Source organism: Homarus americanus, unplaced genomic scaffold, assembly GCF_018991925.1.
Source record: "Homarus americanus isolate GMGI-L3 unplaced genomic scaffold, GMGI_Hamer_2.0 scaffold39155, whole genome shotgun sequence".
Lineage (NCBI taxonomy): Eukaryota > Metazoa > Arthropoda > Malacostraca > Decapoda > Nephropidae > Homarus > Homarus americanus.
The window spans coordinates 2,735,025-2,753,508 of NW_024737042.1; the positions used below are offsets into that span (position 1 = coordinate 2,735,025).

General features: G+C 39.3%; 1 protein-coding gene across 1 annotated transcript; it reads left to right on the forward strand.

Moving 5' to 3' along the window:
* The first annotated feature begins 1,812 nt into the window (after positions 1 to 1,812).
* LOC121872770 (ionotropic receptor 93a-like) lies at positions 1,813 to 14,340 on the forward strand. Its single transcript, XM_042375825.1, has 12 exons — positions 1,813 to 1,858; positions 5,043 to 5,148; positions 5,447 to 5,571; positions 5,837 to 5,956; positions 6,824 to 7,056; positions 9,506 to 9,634; positions 10,582 to 10,756; positions 11,053 to 11,289; positions 11,431 to 11,696; positions 11,968 to 12,105; positions 12,830 to 13,016; positions 13,423 to 14,340. Exons 2-12 carry the CDS (start codon positions 5,046 to 5,048, stop codon positions 13,663 to 13,665), a joined length of 1,956 nt encoding a protein of 651 aa, XP_042231759.1. The 5' UTR covers positions 1,813 to 1,858; positions 5,043 to 5,045; the 3' UTR covers positions 13,666 to 14,340.
* Positions 14,341 to 18,484: the final 4,144 nt, after the last annotated feature.

Here is an 18,484-nt window from a genome sequence, read left to right on the forward strand (position 1 = left end):
ATTAGCGATAATGTGTAGTAATTGTTCCCATAATTCAGGTAAATGACAGCACGAGATATTAACATTTTTATGTCATGCATCAGGTGCGCCAGCCTTTCCTAAGACCGTCAATAGTCACTCACTCACTCACTCACTTATTTACTGTCTGAGACATACCTGTATTTTGTTTAGTCCGCGGCTGCTGCTTCGTCCTGACACAGATTATGGTCAGTTCTTACTCTCCCTCGTTAATTTGTCGAGTGTGTTGTGGTGACATGTAATGAGAATATAGAAAAGTAACAGACTCAAAGTAATGACGTGTGACAAAGACGAAGTGATCGTCTCGGCATCTAGTGTTACAAGGGAAGATGTCTGAAGGTGTAAACACTAGCTCAAGCTTGTTTATTTTTTACCTTGTGAGAATATATCAGAAATGTAATTATTGTAACGCAGAAACATGGAAACAGTTCACGAAACAAAAATCCCACTCAGGAGAGACATTTTCTGCACCTAAGGCTGTCTCTTAGGAGGTGACTGAGGCCCTTCAAGGTGAGGCAGCTCATCCCTTCAAGCGCACGAGACGGCACCTCCAGATGGCATAATGACTGATATCACACAAGACGGGGAGGAAGAAGGATTTTACACAAGTATCTACGACTGAATCAAACATGGAAACATGGCAAACATTATATCAATACTATATTCATATTATTGTTCAAAAATACAATGAAGACTTAAGAAAATATAGACCAGTTACTTATCTACGATTTATGTAAACTTGAATAAAGTCTAAACAAAACTAGATTAAATTTTTCGAGAGAACACAGAATGTAGAGGTTATTACAGTAATTAAAAAAAAGGCAAATTCTCCCACAAATATGCCAGAGATGCAGTAAAAATGGAATCGACTTCAGGCTTACGTGACACCAATCATGAACAGGTATTTGATTTAGTTAAGTATATGGGAGACTAATTTAATATACCATAATATAATCTTAACAAAATATGTCAGTGTACTTTTAGATAATATTTTCAACATCATTATCTCAAACATTTCTTCTTCTTCTTCTTCTTCTTCTTCTTCTTCTTCTTCTTCTGAGTTAAACCCTACAGTACCAACCCACCACCCGCTATTGAACACCCAAACCATTCTTATTATCTACACCATACTTAATATCCACATCGAAGTTACTACCCACAACAACTACTTCAGTTCTACACCCACTATTTAAAATCCACACATCAACTACTTAACAACTACCATAACTTATCAAAGCAACGTATAACCACGGGTCCAGTACCATCCTCCCACACCCACACATAACCATGGGGCCAGTGCCATCTCCCACATCCACACAACCACATATATCCGAATTTGTAAACGTCGAAAATCTGACATCCGTTACCTCACTGTACAGGTGATGTCAACCCTCTGAAACTTTGTACCGACATCACATTCAGTACCTCCCGAGAAGAATGATTTCGTTTACGAATTTCCCAAAGAATTATAAATTATTAAACTACTATTCTTTCTTAGAGTGAAATTCCTATCAAATTTAAAAACAAACATTTTTACTGAGTATTTTACCTTAGCAAAACCGTAAAATACACTTATGCCAGTAACTCCCCGAAGCGCCTGGAGAGACAACATGGGGTGAGCAACGACTGACGCATCTATGACAAAACTTTCAGAAGACATCGACCAATGACATCTCCGTCTTCTAAAAGGCTTTACAGCGACGTCCAATCAATGAGCACGGCAACCGTGTGTGTGTTTGACAAAGTCACTTAAATATAAGTGTTGGTTGCGTGTGTGAGACAGTAAGGAGCGGGTCGTGGTGGTGACACAACACACAACTCACTCAACAACTCCACAAGTGTAAGTGCTCCTCCTCGCCGTAGAGGTTGTGTATTTAGCGACGAGTGTTTTTCAGTGGTGTTTACAGTGGTTGTGAGTGTTGGTTTAGTGTTAGTGTTGAGTGAGAGTAAAAGTGGTTGTTGGAGGTGGTGTGTATCCCGTGGGTCAGCCCTTAGTGGGACACCTGTCCTGATTGCTGCACACCTGACTGATTGCTTGCACCGTAGCACCGTGGTTAATTCAGTATGTTTAATGAGCTAGATTCTCAATGTTCCTGCTGATAATTGAATTACAAGGTAAGACTCAGGAGGCATTAACCCATTCAATACAATGATTATTATCTCATATGAACTAACGAAGATTGGATCCCTGGCCTGTCCTAACACTATATTTATGTTGTTTGAGTCTAGTTTCAAGATTCTTGCCCGTTTGCCCTAATAGAACATATTACATTCTTTGCATGAAACCTTGTAAATGCAGCCACCTGCATTGCTTGGAGAATTCTTAATTAGCATTTGCTTTACAGTGCTAGAATTAGTAAACGTTACATTTACGTTCCAGGTTTTCAGTTGCAGAGGAATTTGAGAGGAGGTGTAGGATCAGTTCTACAAAAGGATTCCTTAGCTATATTAAAACATTTATCAATAAAAGATTTAGGGTACTTTAAGTTCAATCCAATATTAAAGGTATAATCAAATTGTTTATCAATAAATTCCGGACTGCATATTCGCAGAGCACGTAAGCCATTGATTGGTATATATACAGTATATACCCATGGGGATACACGGGTTAGGATAAATTTGGCTTGAGGATTCACGAACTAATAATGGTTCCACACCCCAGACCTACACTCCTGTTGCATATCCTGCAACTAACTCAGAGTGATAATTCTCATGCCTCTATAATATGCACAAACAGCGCTTGAAGACCTGTACTTTATATCACCGAACCTTAATTTGTCTTTGATATTCTCGTTTGTATATTCTTCATTAGAAAAAAAAATCCCGAGTCAAGTTTGTAAAGTGTATACATTAGCAGAATTACTGATTATCCATCAGACTGTTCTGGCTGAAGGAGTCTCAAAGGTTCACGCGTTGAATATTCCTCTTAATTGATAATTAAAGACTGCACCTAATTGGTTGATGTAAACTAAAGTCCAAATTAAACATCCAAAATAACTTTAATACAACACTGAGCATTTACATTAACTAGATACACTCACTGAGCATCGGTTTGGCGACAAAATTAAGATTGGGAATCTTTTCGTCTTTATTTTTTCTCTCAACTGGAACTAAGTTAAGTCAGGTGTTATCTTTCGACGTTATTTCCTGATCTTTCGTTTAAACCAAAAACGTTTGGAGTGTAGGACGGTGGTCGCCAACCCCCAGACATACAAGTGGCACTTTGATTTCGATTGAATCAGGTCACGCATTTCATTGGCTGATCTTGTAACCATAAAGGTGAGTCCTATCAGAGCAAATGACCTACATTACATAGATCCCGATGCGTCATGTATTGGAGGTAAGATTACTCTACGTCGCTGAAGGTGAATTGTGTAACGCGAGAGATAACTTATGTAATAGGCCAAGAGGAGCCACATAACGTCTGTGATTAAGGTGATTTATCGTTCGTACTGTAGCTGCACAAATATCATACAATGAGGGCAAAGATCACTTATATAAAGTAACAAAATAATATCCATTAGTGAGAAGGAAACTAAGAATTAAGTTAGGAAAGAACAAACCAGTTAAAACGTGTAAATAACTAATGAATAAACATAATAGCCTGAAAATGGATTTACCTCACCATTAACTGTATAAAAATAAAAAACAAAGCTACAGTAATGTTATTGTAGCTCGTTGGACATACATACAGTATATATCCCCAGGACACAAATTTAGAAGTAACAAAGAAATTCAGCAAAAAGAAAAAATAATCCAAATACTAACCTCGACTTCTCCACACTCTCGGTACCACTGGTGAACACTACTACTACTACTAATAATAATAATAACAATAATAATAATTATAATAATACATCCACTACTATTACCATTACTACTCTTACCTCTGCTACTACTACTACTACTACCTCTACTACTTTTTACGTTACATCCAGCCTACGCCAATAGCCACAGCTACTACTACTACTCCTACTACTACTTTTTTTAATGGCCTCCAGCCTCCCCCAATAGCCATACGTTCACCACCATTTTATTACCTTAATATTAAATATCCTAATACATAAGTAGCTATCCTAGCTGTGTTGAGTTAGTTGAGCCGCAGATCTATGTGACATTCAGTGACTGTTGCCTAAAAGTCAATATCTGCAACTGTTGTCGGTTTTGGGGCCGATGCTCTCATTCCCCTGAGGCAGAGCAAAGCCGACCTAAGGAGAGAGAAGGACAGTCGACATCTCATCCAGGCTGTAACATAACTTCTGGGCTGCTGCTTCTGTTCGGATATCACCTCCGCGAGTCTGGCATAGAAGCATCTTGCACTTGGTCCCATCCCACCAGAGGAGTGAAGCTGCCTTGATCAACGTTTTGAATTGTCTCCCCGTATGCCCTTATCTTGTCGTTCTCGTTCCTCCTGTGTGCAGAATCGAGAGCTAAGTTACGGTGACATGCGGCCATGGGATAAAAAATCCTGATGTCGAAGAAGGCTCGCTGTCCCCGCGTCCAGAATCCTGGTGCACTGACGTCAACACGGGCTTCGTTGGATGTGTTTGAAGTCCTACTACAACTTCTATCTGTTTTACTTTTATACAAACGAACACTGAAAAGGTCTCCCCAGTCCCCCCCCCCCATACCCGCACACTTTTCCAAACATCTATTACATTTTCCACTTCCCTTCACAAATATATCTCATCCGTTCTCTCCTAATCTCTAGTTTCATCAGATCACGTGAAGATTAGGCATCCCAGCTTATACTTCACCCTACAATAAAAAACGCTAATGGGGTTAGGTTAGGTTAGGTTAGGTTAGGTTACGGTAGGGTGTTTAATCATCAAGTGATTAATATTCACACTGTGCGTTATTTGTACCTAAAGTTTGCTCATGTCTTCTGAAATGCTCTCTCTATCTCTTCAAAACTGAGTTACTATCTGCCAAAGCTAGACTTTTCATGAGTTTCTGTCTTCATCGACGACACCCCAACTATACAATCGAATTTACCACATCGGTGTATCGTTTATCATTTGCAGATAATGTACAGAGATATCTATGGCAACAACAGAAAACGGAAGATGTTATTGGTGATGATGATGACCCTCGATGCTTCTGTTGTCCTCTGCCTGCCCCAGACATCAGGTATGACCCTCTCAAGCTAGGTCATCACTCTCTTGATAAGTCAAAATATCCATGTCAGGTCACCATTGGAAACAATTTTTACTCCAAGGTAATTAAGTCCAGTAGCTTATCCACTGGACCACAATGTGTACCTTAACTACTAAATTGTAGTTCACTGTACCCCACTGCAGGCCTTAGAGGGTTGGGGTCCCAGTCCAACGAAGATAGCAAATTCAGTACACATAACGATAGATTATAGATCCATTTAAAAAGATTTCTCTAACAATTTCCATTATTCTTCTCTACACGATTGGATCAGGTGTGGGAGAGTTGTTGTCAGTCGCTGGTGGTGGTGTGGGCGCCGTGCTGGAGGCGGTGTCTCAGCCCACCTGCTCCCTCATCCTCCTCACAGATGGCACCACCTCACCCTCCACCATCCTCAAGGTGATGTTTGTTATTATGTAGCCTCCACCTGCTGTATGTTCTTATATAGTCTCCACCTGCTGTGTGATCTTATGTCGCCTCCACCTGCTGTATGTTCTTGCAAAGGGAACTGCAGTCAGACGATGCTATGACTTGGCAGCCTTGGTTGAGTTGGCTCAGTGGAAGAATTAATGCACGTCGCAGATATAAATATAAAAAACTGTTCAAGGTCTCCAATTACGATTATGAGATCTGACATAAGAATTTTTTTTATTTCATGTCTCAGGAGGAGAGTGTCGTACGAGGGAGCCCCTGGGGTGTGGGGGTGTTCGAGGTGGTGGTGGACGGCCAGGACGCTAACGAGACCCTGGTGCTGCTCTCCCACCTGCTCCACCAGGCTCGACAGGTAGGTCACTCTCCCACCTGCTCCACCAGGCTCGAGATGTAGGTCACTCTCCCACCTGCTCCACCAGGCTCGAGAGGTAGGTCACTCTCCCACCTGCTTCACCAGGCTCCACAAGTTCCATCTTTCCTGTATTTGTTGATACGGTTACCAACTGGTTCTCCCCTCAACACGATCTGACCTCCAACTTGATCTTTAACTGGCGCTCGTTCTGCCAGGAATCGGGTAGATCAGTCTGTGGAATGAGCCAGATTTATTTAGCTGATTCCTGACAGCATGAAAGTCTCTGGCCACTAAGGTTCAAACTGACGAGCAGGTAATGTTGCGCCTCTAATTACTATCATATCAGTTATTTACTGCAAGTAAGTATTCATGATCAAAAAGTTTGAAATACTTAAATACATGCATCCACAATTCACTCACTCTCATCTAACCACAAGCACTATAAAAACATGTTCATCCCATATATATTTCAGATTTCTATTATTTCAGTTTAAATGTATAAGATTCACACATACAGACTCGTAATCTAGCATGTTACCTGTCCTCTGGGGGATGTATTACGGTACCATTGATTTCCTTTTACAGGTCAGAGGGCAGGCCAGTTGCTTACATCGAGGTCTATAGTTGATGCCATTGACTGCCTCCTGGAGGTCAGGAAGGTTACCACTGACAGGATGCGCTCCCTAATTTGAAGACTTATATATGTCAGTAATAGCTCTGTTCACTGGAAGACCAGACTATGTTTCACACCTCACAGTCTTAGCTGTTTTCGACACTCTTTATTTGTGTGACTGTCAGTTCCGGTTGAATCATGACACGGTCTTATCACAGATGAAGATGGTGGGCAATGACCTGTTTTTATCACAGGTGAGGATGGAGTCTCGGTGTGTGCGGGTGGTGGTGACGAGTCACGACCTGGTCTTCCTCGCCACCTTCGCCGAGTGGTCCCTCAAGGGCCGCCTCCTGGTGTGGGCCACCAAGCTGCTGGTGGTCACCAGCCTCCCACTCCCACAGCTCCACGCCCTCCTGTCCTCCCACTGGACATTCTCCATGATGAACACCATCTTGCTCAACCTGGAGGACACACAACCCAACCTCAGGTAATATACACAATGAACACCATCTTGTTCAACCTGGAGGACACACCACCCAACCTCAGGTAATATACACAATGAACACCGTCTTGTTCAACCTGGAGGACACACCACCCAACCTCAGGTAATATACACAATGAACACCATCTTGTTCAACCTGGAGGACACGACACCCAACCTCAGGTAATATACACAATGAACACCGTCTTGTTCAACCTGGAGGACACACCACCCAACCTCAGGTAATATACACAATGAACACCATCTTGTTCAACCTGGAGGACACACCACCCAACCTCAGGTAATATACACAATGAACACCATCTTGTTCAACCTGGAGGACACACCACCCAACCTCAGGTAATATACACAATGAACACCATCTTGTTCAACCTGGAGGACACACCACCCACCTTATTGTTGATTTTCATTTATGGCCATCAGCCTTGTTTAAGTGTCAGTGGGTCTTATAGACACTGTGGATGCAGTACACTAAATACTAAGTTTTCATTACTCACTTAGACAGTCGGCATTTTTTTTTAACATTCGGGTTACTTATTATTATCCCGAAAGTGCCCTTCGAGCCATAATTCATTTTTTTTAAACCAAATATATACGTGATTTGGTTCGGGTTACTATTTAGTAATCTGAATTGTTATTGGAGCATTTCAGGATAAGTCTCTGTGCGTGGGTAGACACCTGAAGACTTATCCTGAAAGTTCCAACTTGTTATTTATGAATAGATAAAGTCTCTGAAATACAATATATGTAAATTAAAATGAGAAACTAAAGAAATCCAATATTTAAATATCTTAACCAATTCCGATGGAAATGTACATACTTTTAAGTCACCGTTGTGTACCACCGTGATGTTTACCTTCAACTCCTAAGATTTTTCGTCTCCCCATCGCGCTTCTCACAAATGATCATCCATTGCATTCCGGCAAACATCCTCTCGTAGCCTCAAGTACAATAATGAACACACTTTTTGGTGATAAATAGATGTAAATTCATTTCCAGTTCGCCAAAATATTATATAGGAACGATCCAAGATGACACAAAATGAGTTTGGTAGATTGTTCAGGTAATAGTATACAAGTGTCACCTGTGAGACTGACGCTAATAATTACCTTAGAAATTTTTTCCATGCAATATTTCACTGTTTGGGTTGTTGTTCTGGTGGTGCTTACAGTACGTACTAGCAGTGTTTGTTAGGTTTTGTTAGGTTAGGTTAGGTTAGGTTAGGTTATGTTAGGTTAGGTTAGGTTACATAAAATATATTTTAGAGGAAATGTTCAAACCTAACCTATAATCAGGGTTGGAAAAATGTGTAATAATTGAATAATGATAAGCTACTACCTGTACTGTATATTAAATCATGCCACAAATATCATTAATTTATAAAACCACACAAAATTTAAATACAAATGAGAAACCATGAAAAATTACCAATATACTGTATATGAAGGCCCAGTCCAAGAATCACAATTTTGATAGGAAGAATTAGTAGTTCTAAGCCCGGCCTTACTAGGATAAAACTAAATTGATAGCAGATCATATAGTAAAACACTGAACAATAAATAAATTATTAAACTGTACAGTATTGGAAAATTTGTCTTAATTCAAAATAATTTTGATTATTTTGCAAACTAAAATAACATACTGTAATATAATTAACTGGCAATATTCCTGATAATTTCATAAAGCAAGGGGCAGGCATATTAATTCAACAGTATTGTTCTGTACTGCCAATTTTATGTTAATTCTTAATATTGTACATACAGGTATCTGACGTTACACCAGCGTTCACTCTGCCAATATTCACAAATAAATATACAGGTATTCTATTCCTATGCCACTTTCTCACTATACAAAATCATGGTACCTAAAGGTAATGAACTAACTTTATACTTCATTCATTTCTTAATGTGATTTGTGATAAGTGCTAAATTACAGTAGTTATGTCCTAATTTACAGTAGTTAGGAAGGTTTTTTGTGTTTGTTAACTGATTTCATTTGTTTTAGGAATACAGTGGGAGTTTTCCTGTAGTTAGGTACTAAACTACAATAGTTAGGCACTAAATTGCATTAGTTGCTAACTGCACACCTTATATCCATGGGTGAAAATAAATAAAATAATTCTAAATGGATGTCACTTAGACTATTTCTGGTTCATTTCAAGGCAAGCAAAGGACAGTAATTATCATAAGTAGGAGTATACAATAAATGAACAGTATCACAGTACATATGAAATTATTCCACAAAATAGACTGTTGTCGAAACTGTATTTCTATAAAGTTAAATGCAATTCTGAAGTATAAATGGTGTAAATAGTATAAAAAATTACTAAATCAGTCAATAATTTCCTTCTTTTGTATTTGGGAATTTTATAACAAATTGTAAAATACATACATATACTGATTATTAATGACATGTTTACCTCCACCATGGACAGGGTCAGCGTGTACACCCACCTGCCATACACCCCAGAGGGAGCTCAGGTGGTGAGAGCTGCTTCCTGGACACCAAACCGAGGCTTCGCACTAACGGCAGGTCGTTTACTCTTCCCACCAAAGTTCTCAAAGTAATTTTTTTAAATAATATCTATTATCTGCACATATATATATATATATATATATATATATATATATATATATATATATATATATATATATATATATATATATATATATATATATATATATATATATATATATTTATATATATATATATATTTATATATATATATTTTTTTTTTTTTTTTTTTATTTATTTATTTTTTTTTTTTATACACACGCATGCCACCACCATAAAGCATTCCTTGTCTCAACCATACTACTTAATCACAACGAAATAGAATTGTAAGTTATAATTCTCTTCCTATTATTTAAAAATTATGGCAGTATGACATTAGTAGCATTGACAATTATTTTTTTTGTGTACAAGTAAATTATTTTACTAATGTCGAAAATTCACTAAACTCCGAAGACAAAAACTTGGTAATGATAATTTTTATCTTACGTAATCACAACTTTTTTATACGAAAAATGTGTATTGCAATTTCAAGAAAATATTTAATGTTCTTGCGTTTGAACATTGTCAAAGCATTCTAGGACTATTGGACCAACCTGATGTCTTATGTTCCTGTCTTATCATTTACAGCACAAGAGACACATAGATAAGAAAGTTTCAGTCTCACGAGCATTTAACTCTCAGCGTGTTGTCTCTCTGAGTCTGTTTCTTTTGCCACCTCCTAATCAAAATTATGTCCAAATGAATCCTACTTACTCCTTTAAGTTTATTTTATCACGAACGGATTGCTGACTCCATCCCAAACATCAGACAGATGGTAAAGAGCCCAAGAACCGCTGTTGAATATTATGTATACTGATGCAGCCAGGACTTATGACTAACATTTTCCTTAACTAATAACTTATGATTTATTCGCTACAGTAAAATTAATATGTTGTTATAGTAGTGATATATATTCCCTAGTTCTATACATATAAATGATTACCTTGTTACCTTCAGCTTCCACGGTGCCACGGTGAACATAACCGCTCTGCCATTCCCGCCTTACTGGGATGTTCTGAAGGGACCTGACAACACAACACGATACTCTGGCACTGACTACTACATGCTGGAGGCAATTGCGGCGGCTCTCAATTTTACCATTCACGTCGTACCAACTAATTCCTGGGTAGAAGTGAGTTAGTTAAGGGTCACTATTCCAGCACACCATCATACTATATCTAAACCCCTAAATATACCACGCTTCAAAAGCACCACACCACACCACATCAATGTACACTCGACACCAAATACAATTAACACACAACACTCAAAACGAAATCATACATCGAACCTAAGATACACACCCACACTCACAGCACACCCCTAGTTACTTTTCATCCATAGATTATATAATGAGCATTAGAAGATGAGATGATCTCATTATCAATAACTCCTTTACAATGTCAGTAATACGGACTGTGATTGAAGGTTGCGAAGCGTGTAGAGGAGCGGGTGTCCTTCATGGCAACTGTGTTCCACAATATGCTGCCAGAACGTCTTGAACGCTACGACTACTCATGGGTGTACGAGTACGGGTCCCTTGACTTCAGTATGGCCCAGCCGGGTATCAAGCCACAGTGGCAGTCGCTCTACTACCCGCTCACTGACGTGGTGTGGGCGGCCGTCCTGCTGGCTCTGCTGCTCACCCCTGTGGTCCTGCTGCTGGTGAGTTACGTAATATTGATGTTATTACAGTACATATATCGGATTAATAATTGTATATAAACGATTACGTGACCACAGTGCGCATAAGCATCATGAAAAATTATTGTGTAAGTGTATCTACTGAGACATAACGTTTTTCAGATCATCCGTGTGGATGAAGGTGGGAATAATGATGTGAAGATTACAGTGGGAACAGTGGTACAGGATGTAGCAGGAATGTTAGTGGGACAGAATCTGCCTCAACGGCTGCCCAGGACCAGCTCCAGTCGTGTGCTGGTGGCCACGTGGCTGATGTTCGCTCTCATCTTCGGGTCTGCCTATCGCGGCAACCTCACCGCCTTCCTCACGCTGCCCAAGTACCCACCCCGTGCTGAGACACTACAGGAGCTCGTCAGTACTGCAGATAGGTAGTGTACACGTGGCTCTAGGACACTCTACATAAGGACAGTACAATGTACTGTACAGCATTCCTCTATGCATCAAGTAATATATATATATATATATATATATATATATATATATATATATATATATATATATATATATATATATATATATATATATATATACATATATATATATATATACTGTATATATATATATATATATATATATATATATATATATATATATATATATATATATATATATATATATAAACACAGCCTCTATACACAGGATAACGATGCCACCATACGGGGCCGAGTTCAAAAATTTCTTCAGCAAGTCAGATTCACAGTTGTTCAAGAGACTGGGCCAACTGATGCATATCGTTCCATCAGTAAATGTCGGACAACAACAGGCGGTTGACAAAAAGTAAGTTGTTCTCTTAAGCCGGCTGCTTACAGATTGTCTTTTGAAAATCCAAATACAAGAGGTGTTGTTGATGCATTAACGTCTTACAGTGTCTCTTATGTAATTCAAAACATATAATCTTCCTAAAATATTCTAGAATACATTTTAAACAAAGTACACACTTATCCTTTTTTTACTCTAGTTCAGCAGATAGTGTGTGTAAAGTCAGGTAAAAAGTAATGGCTTCCTTCTAAACAAGTCTTCTTACCCATTAAAGCCAAAAACAGTTACCCTGATAAAACCTCGAGGTTGCTGCTTTAGTTCTGATAATATTTCAGCCAGTCTAGCATAGAAGCACTTTTCACTAGGTCCCATTCTGCCAGATGTTATGAACACCAGAGGAGGGATTCTGCATTGGTCCTCATTCTGGATTCTCTGTGCTTACTCTCTGTTGTTTTCGTTCTCATTTCTCCTGTGTGGAGCCTCGAGAGTTAGGTCACGGCTACTACTACTACTACCACTTCTAACTACTACCACTACTACTACTACTATTACTTCTAAGCCTTATTGTGCCCCTTCCATAAAACAAAAAGGAAAAGAACAATAACTATTGTGCAACTAGAATCCTTAACTTCAAGTGGATAGTAGTAAATATCTTTGCAAAGCTTTGTGTTGTGTTCCAGTTTACACTGAGGTATTTTTGCTAACAATAGTTGTCTTTGCCTGCGGTTGTTGCATCACGCAGACAAGCACACCTGGACACACGACGCTATCAAAAGCTGAGTATAGCAAAGCGGTTCATTGGGACGGACGGAACCCCCAAGTTATACCTCGGCCGGGAGAGCATCATTCCTGGCCAGTCCGCCTGGCCCATCCCCCACGATGCTCCCTTTGGGCCCGTCCTGGACCGCTGCCTCATGGCCGTCATTGAGGTCAGTCACTCACACTTGAAAACCGCTGTAATTTATAGTTAGCAAAAATGTAAATATAATTTTCATATAGTCACAAGAAAATGGCGAGGTATAGCAAGTTGATAAGTTTTACTCTTAGTGATAAAGTTTATTGAACAGTCAGTAATATGTCTTGTTTTCCTCAAGTTATTTACATTTTCAACGTCAATTTGATTTGACTTCGAATTATTGAGTACAAATTCATACAGTATAAGCAAACAAATAAACATTTACCGAAGATAACACTTATGGAATTAGTAATAGATACTTATTTTTAATGTGGTCATTATGAAATAGTTCAAAATTACTGCAGCTATATATGACAAAACAACAATTGCCAGTCTCAGCTTCAACAAGTGATGGCTCTTACGTCTGATGTTGCCAACAGGCGGGACTGTACGAGCAATGGAGCAAAGACTTGTTGTTCCAAGCCCAGGTGAAAAGCCGCAAGGGGCAGCAACAGCAACATGTGGCAAAAAAGACAGACTCAGACAGCAGCATCAGGTCCCTCACCACCACACACCTGCAGGGAGCTTTCCTCCTCCTCCTCCTGGGCCTCGGCATTGCTGGAATCACCTTTGTCGTGGAGCTCCTTATACTGAGGCTTCTGCAGGCCAGCAGGGGAAATTGATCATCGTGATCTAGAATGTTTGAAACTGTTTTGCTTAATTAAGATAATAATAGGAAACAAGAAATGACTGAATTAAAGACGTTAGGGTTATGATTTTACATCTTGTAACATTTGCAGTAATAATTTAAACAACTTTCAACAATTTTCGGTAGATTCTTTATAGGTAAGTTACAATGTTCTCCAGGTCCTGGCTTATTTATTATTAGAGCCTCACCAATGTATATCACTGTAGATATGCAACACATCAAGACATTTGAAAATAGTTCAAGTCATATTTTCGAATTTTCTGATATAAACTATACCAACACACACAACCTGTCATTCCCTGTCCTTGTAACAATTACTAATTATTAACTGGTTTGTTATCAGTCTCAATATAATACCTCATAATTTGCTAAGTATGATGACTGACACTATTACGACACTATTTTAATTACGTAAATGTTGTTTCCAAACTGCCTGAGATATAAATATATTTAGAACCTCTAATTGAGTCCAGCTGTATAACACTATCTGTCGGGCCAAATATTTCAAGAAATACATCTCGGGATTAGTTAGATTTTGTAAAAGGAAACATTTTGGAAACGTAAAATGACGCTATATTACTGGAACAACTAGAACCTTGTGTAGATGTGGCCATGTCATTTACACATCTACGATTTAGAAAAAAATATACATAAGCCACAGTAAAAACAAAGTATGTAAATAAAGTTTGACCATTTGAAGAAAATTGCCTTCATATGTATCACCACTGAAGAGAAACAAAGTTATTACTGTTTATTGAACGTAATATTATCCTACTCGACAGCAACACCACCACTACAAATCCGTATATACTATATAATTTATTTCAGACATAAAATCGAAATGTCATGGACCAGTTTGAGACATCAAGTGTATTGATATAGAGTCAAATGTAAAATAAGTATCTTAGTCCAATCCTCGCCTGCAGTACATAATTCAACTCATATTTCTGTTATATACCTAACTACTGCTGACGTGATTATGTCCCAAATTATGTGGTTAAAAGATACTCTCAACTGCCCCTTGGTAGTTTTTCCTGTGTTTATGTGAATAATTGACCATCCTCTTGCCGAACTGGCTTTTTTCTTTCTCAGTTCTGCATGATAAGAGATTTCTGTATAGCAGAATAAGAGTTATGAATGAGTGAATTAAACAGTGATCATTACATGGTGGACAGATTGCTGCCTATCTCATCAGGTATTAACCCAACATCACCTCGACTGGGTTGCATAACCGTGTGGTCAGTCCCCAACACTTTAAAAGGTACACACTCGCCATCACCGTGTGGCCTCAAGTAGGCTAATTAGTGCGGGGATTAACTTTACAGTAGTTCAATGGCCCGTGGCCACCCACGGTAGTTTAGGCGTAGGATATGAGCGGGGTGGGGTGGTTGCTGGCTGGGTAGTGGAAGGAAGGCGTTACACTGCCCTGCCACTACCATCACCTGTCTGCTACCACCAATCACCCAGTGCCATTTCACATTCGCTACTTATCCCCCCCCCTCCCCACCTCTCTTTATCCGCCCAACTAAATTAAATGCAATTCATTACCATCCCCTCCCCACAACCGCCCCTTCCCACCACCTACCCCTACCACCGCCGCCCCTTCCCACCACCACCTACCACCGCCCCCACCACCGCCCAACCACTTCCGCCCCCTACCACCACCGCCCCCAACCACCACCATCCTCTACTAGCACCATCTGCCACCATCCCTACTACCACCACTTTACCGCTCCTCCTTTCATACAATAGAAACAAAATCATTAGGGAAAGATATGAACTGGTCTCCCAGCGTCGTCGATAAACTGTTATTCTTACCCAGTGTCCTCTAGCGATATTCACACCATAAGTGCACAAGACAGTAAATACAATCCTAATTCTTCGTAGCCGTCGCACTCACTCCGCTCAGCCAATTACAGTAATAAAAACTCCTAGAAGGTGTGTCTAGTTAGTAGCGAGTCGTGGTGGCAATATATGCACCAAGATTCCGTGGGTGTGATATTGAAGAAGCCACATGAATTATAGTGAGTGTGAGAGCGGGTCGTGGTGGTGACACAACACACAACCCACTCAACAACTCCACAAGTTTAAGTGCTGCTCCTCGCCTTAGAGGTTGTGTATTTAGCGACGAGTGTTTTTCAGTGGTGTTTACAGTGGTTGTGAGTGTTGGTTTAGTGTTAGTGTTGAGTGAGAGTAAATGTGGTTGTTGGAGGTGGTGTGTATCCCGTGGGTCAGCCCTTAGTGGGACACCTGTCCTGGGTGCTAAACACAGTAGTCAGGTGTGTAGCACCCAGGGCAGGTGTGACCACGTACTTTACACTGGCCTCCCCCTCTCTCTATTTTAATATGTCTTAGATAACGAAGATGATATCCGTTAAATAATATACAAATTGAAATTGATGATTCCTGTATTCCAGTGTCTTTAAAATCTTTATCTTAATGAACTTAAGTGAAAGGTGTCGTCAAGTGATACTTAATGACGGTGAGACGCAGCACAGCGCCCTGACTTAACATAACAGGAAGATAATGAAACGCTTAATGAACTTCTCAGCCTTATTACGTTTTAACAGAAAGATATTTTCAATATTGTATATGTAATTGTTTATAACTTACATACACCAATAACAATTATTCATAATGAAGACAAAAGTACCTTTGCGTGTATTATGTTTCAACACGACCAGTTTAGAAAAAGCAGGTGTTTCAGCAGCATGTCAACATAAACTAATTAATATTGTAAATTTATTCCAAATTTCTTGATTAATTTACAATATTACTAAATCATTCAGCTTGAAGTTAGCAAAACGTATTCCCTTGCCAACCACCCACTACCTAGTTTGCGTTATGTTATTTTCCATTTATTTCAACAATTTTAAATTTCAACATTTTAATTATCATAAGACGAGTATTGCATCGGTACCTGTAACTACTGAGGACGATAAGGTCTTCGGCATCAGTAATTTGTCTTCTACGCGTCTCTATTCCCCAGTAAACTAGCAACAAACACTACCTCAGTTGATCAGCATTAGACTCAGGTGTGAGGTGTCGTGTGATAACAAGCAAAAATTGTAACACAGGAATAGAGCATAAGGTCACAGTACGACTCTACAGTACACGTGTGACCAGGACGCAGGAGAATCACCACCTAAACATAAGAAGCAAATAAGTTCTTTAAATAAATTTTCAAAGTTTCAAACTACAAATTGTAATGCGGCATGCGAGGTTTGTCTGATGCTTGTGAATAATACTGTAAATCCCGTATAGAGACGGGAAGGTTGTATAAGGGTGTACTGTACACTTGAGGACGGACGTGGCTCGTGTGTGGCCAGACTGTGGCGAGGACCGAGTAAGTAAACACGTTCTTTCAAACTGAAATCCAATGTTCAGAAAGTACAGAAGTACAGAAGTACAGAAGTGTAAGTAACACGAGTGCAGAGGTCTTATTGCAACTATATCTTGCGCTAGTTAGGCCGCACCTCGATTATGCGGTTCAGTTCTGGTGCCCCTATTATAGAATGGATATAAATTCACTAGAGTCGGTGCAGCGAAGAATGACAAAAATGATTCCGGGACTTAGAAACCTTCCATATCAGGATAGGTTAAAGAAACTAAACTTGCATTCCCTAGAAAGACGAAGAGTGCGGGGAGATATGATAGAAGTGTTTAAGTGGGTGAGAGGAATCAATAAAGGGGATATAGATAAAGTTCTTATAATATCCGAGCAGGATAGGACTCGGAGCAACGGATTCAAGTTGGATAAGTTTAGGTTTAGGAGGGAGATAGGAAGAAACTGGTTCACAAATAGGGTGGTGGACGAGTGGAACAAGCTTAGCAACTTTGTAGTAAGTGCGGGAACTCTGGAAAGTTTCAAAAGGAGGCTAGATAGATTCATGGATGATAGAGAGTGGTAGTAACTCTCGACAGGAGCTGCCATGCACAGGCCAACCGGCCTATTGCAGACTCCTTATTTTCTTATGTTCTTATGTTTCTTATTGTTGGTTTATATCCGCACGATTGATAAAGACTTCTCAATACACGAAGACCTTGTTAAGATGGAACCTTTAGACACTACCACAAACGGATCTAACACCCATACGATACTTGTCTCTGTTGTTAGTGAGTATGGAGGGACTTAGTGATGTTCCTGCAGATAACTGACGGTGCAGAAGTAATAAACGGCAGTAAAAATTATATTGGTCAGTTTACTTAAAAAAGATGAAGTGCATTATATCACTGTTAACTAAATTATACACCAGGAACCATATGTGAGAAGGCACTGAAGAAGAGTGACGTCATGAACAGTGTTGTCAACAAGAACAACTTCAACACACATAAGAAACTCATGACTCTCTCAGAAGAGTTAAATTTTTATACCTTAAATTCTACATTGAACTCAAATATCAGATGATTGAATGCAGGGAAATATTGTCAGCATTTATCTTTTCTGAAGAAAGAAATCCTTTGCTTCCTCAGGAACAAGCAAATGGCAACACACACTGTTACCAACAATAAGATGATGACTTCATTCATCCCCGGATGTTCCTTCACCTAGAAGGCGTGAACTACAGCCTGACTTTTTTTTGTTAAGAGAGATAAACAAGTCATAATATTTTATTGATGTTTGTTTTATGGCAGCGTTTCCCGAAACGGAAATTTTATACTCGAGATGTATACAGTGTTTGGAAGCACATAGAGCTGTCAAAGTTATTTTTTGTGTGATGAAACAAAACATAAAATCCAAAACCATGATGAATAACAACCCAGGACTCGCACCTTAACCACAATCGTTGAAA

Excerpts from the sequence above, each read along its gene's own strand:
- LOC121872770 (XM_042375825.1), top strand. The coding sequence starts at position 5,046 with ATGTACAGAGATATCTATGGCAACAACAGAAAACGGAAGATGTTATTG. Across the intron at positions 5,572-5,836 it reads CACCCTCCACCATCCTCAAG|GAGGAGAGTGTCGTACGAGG; the intron begins GTGATGTTTGTT and ends TTCATGTCTCAG. Across the intron at positions 7,057-9,505 it reads GACACACAACCCAACCTCAG|GGTCAGCGTGTACACCCACC; the intron begins GTAATATACACA and ends CACCATGGACAG.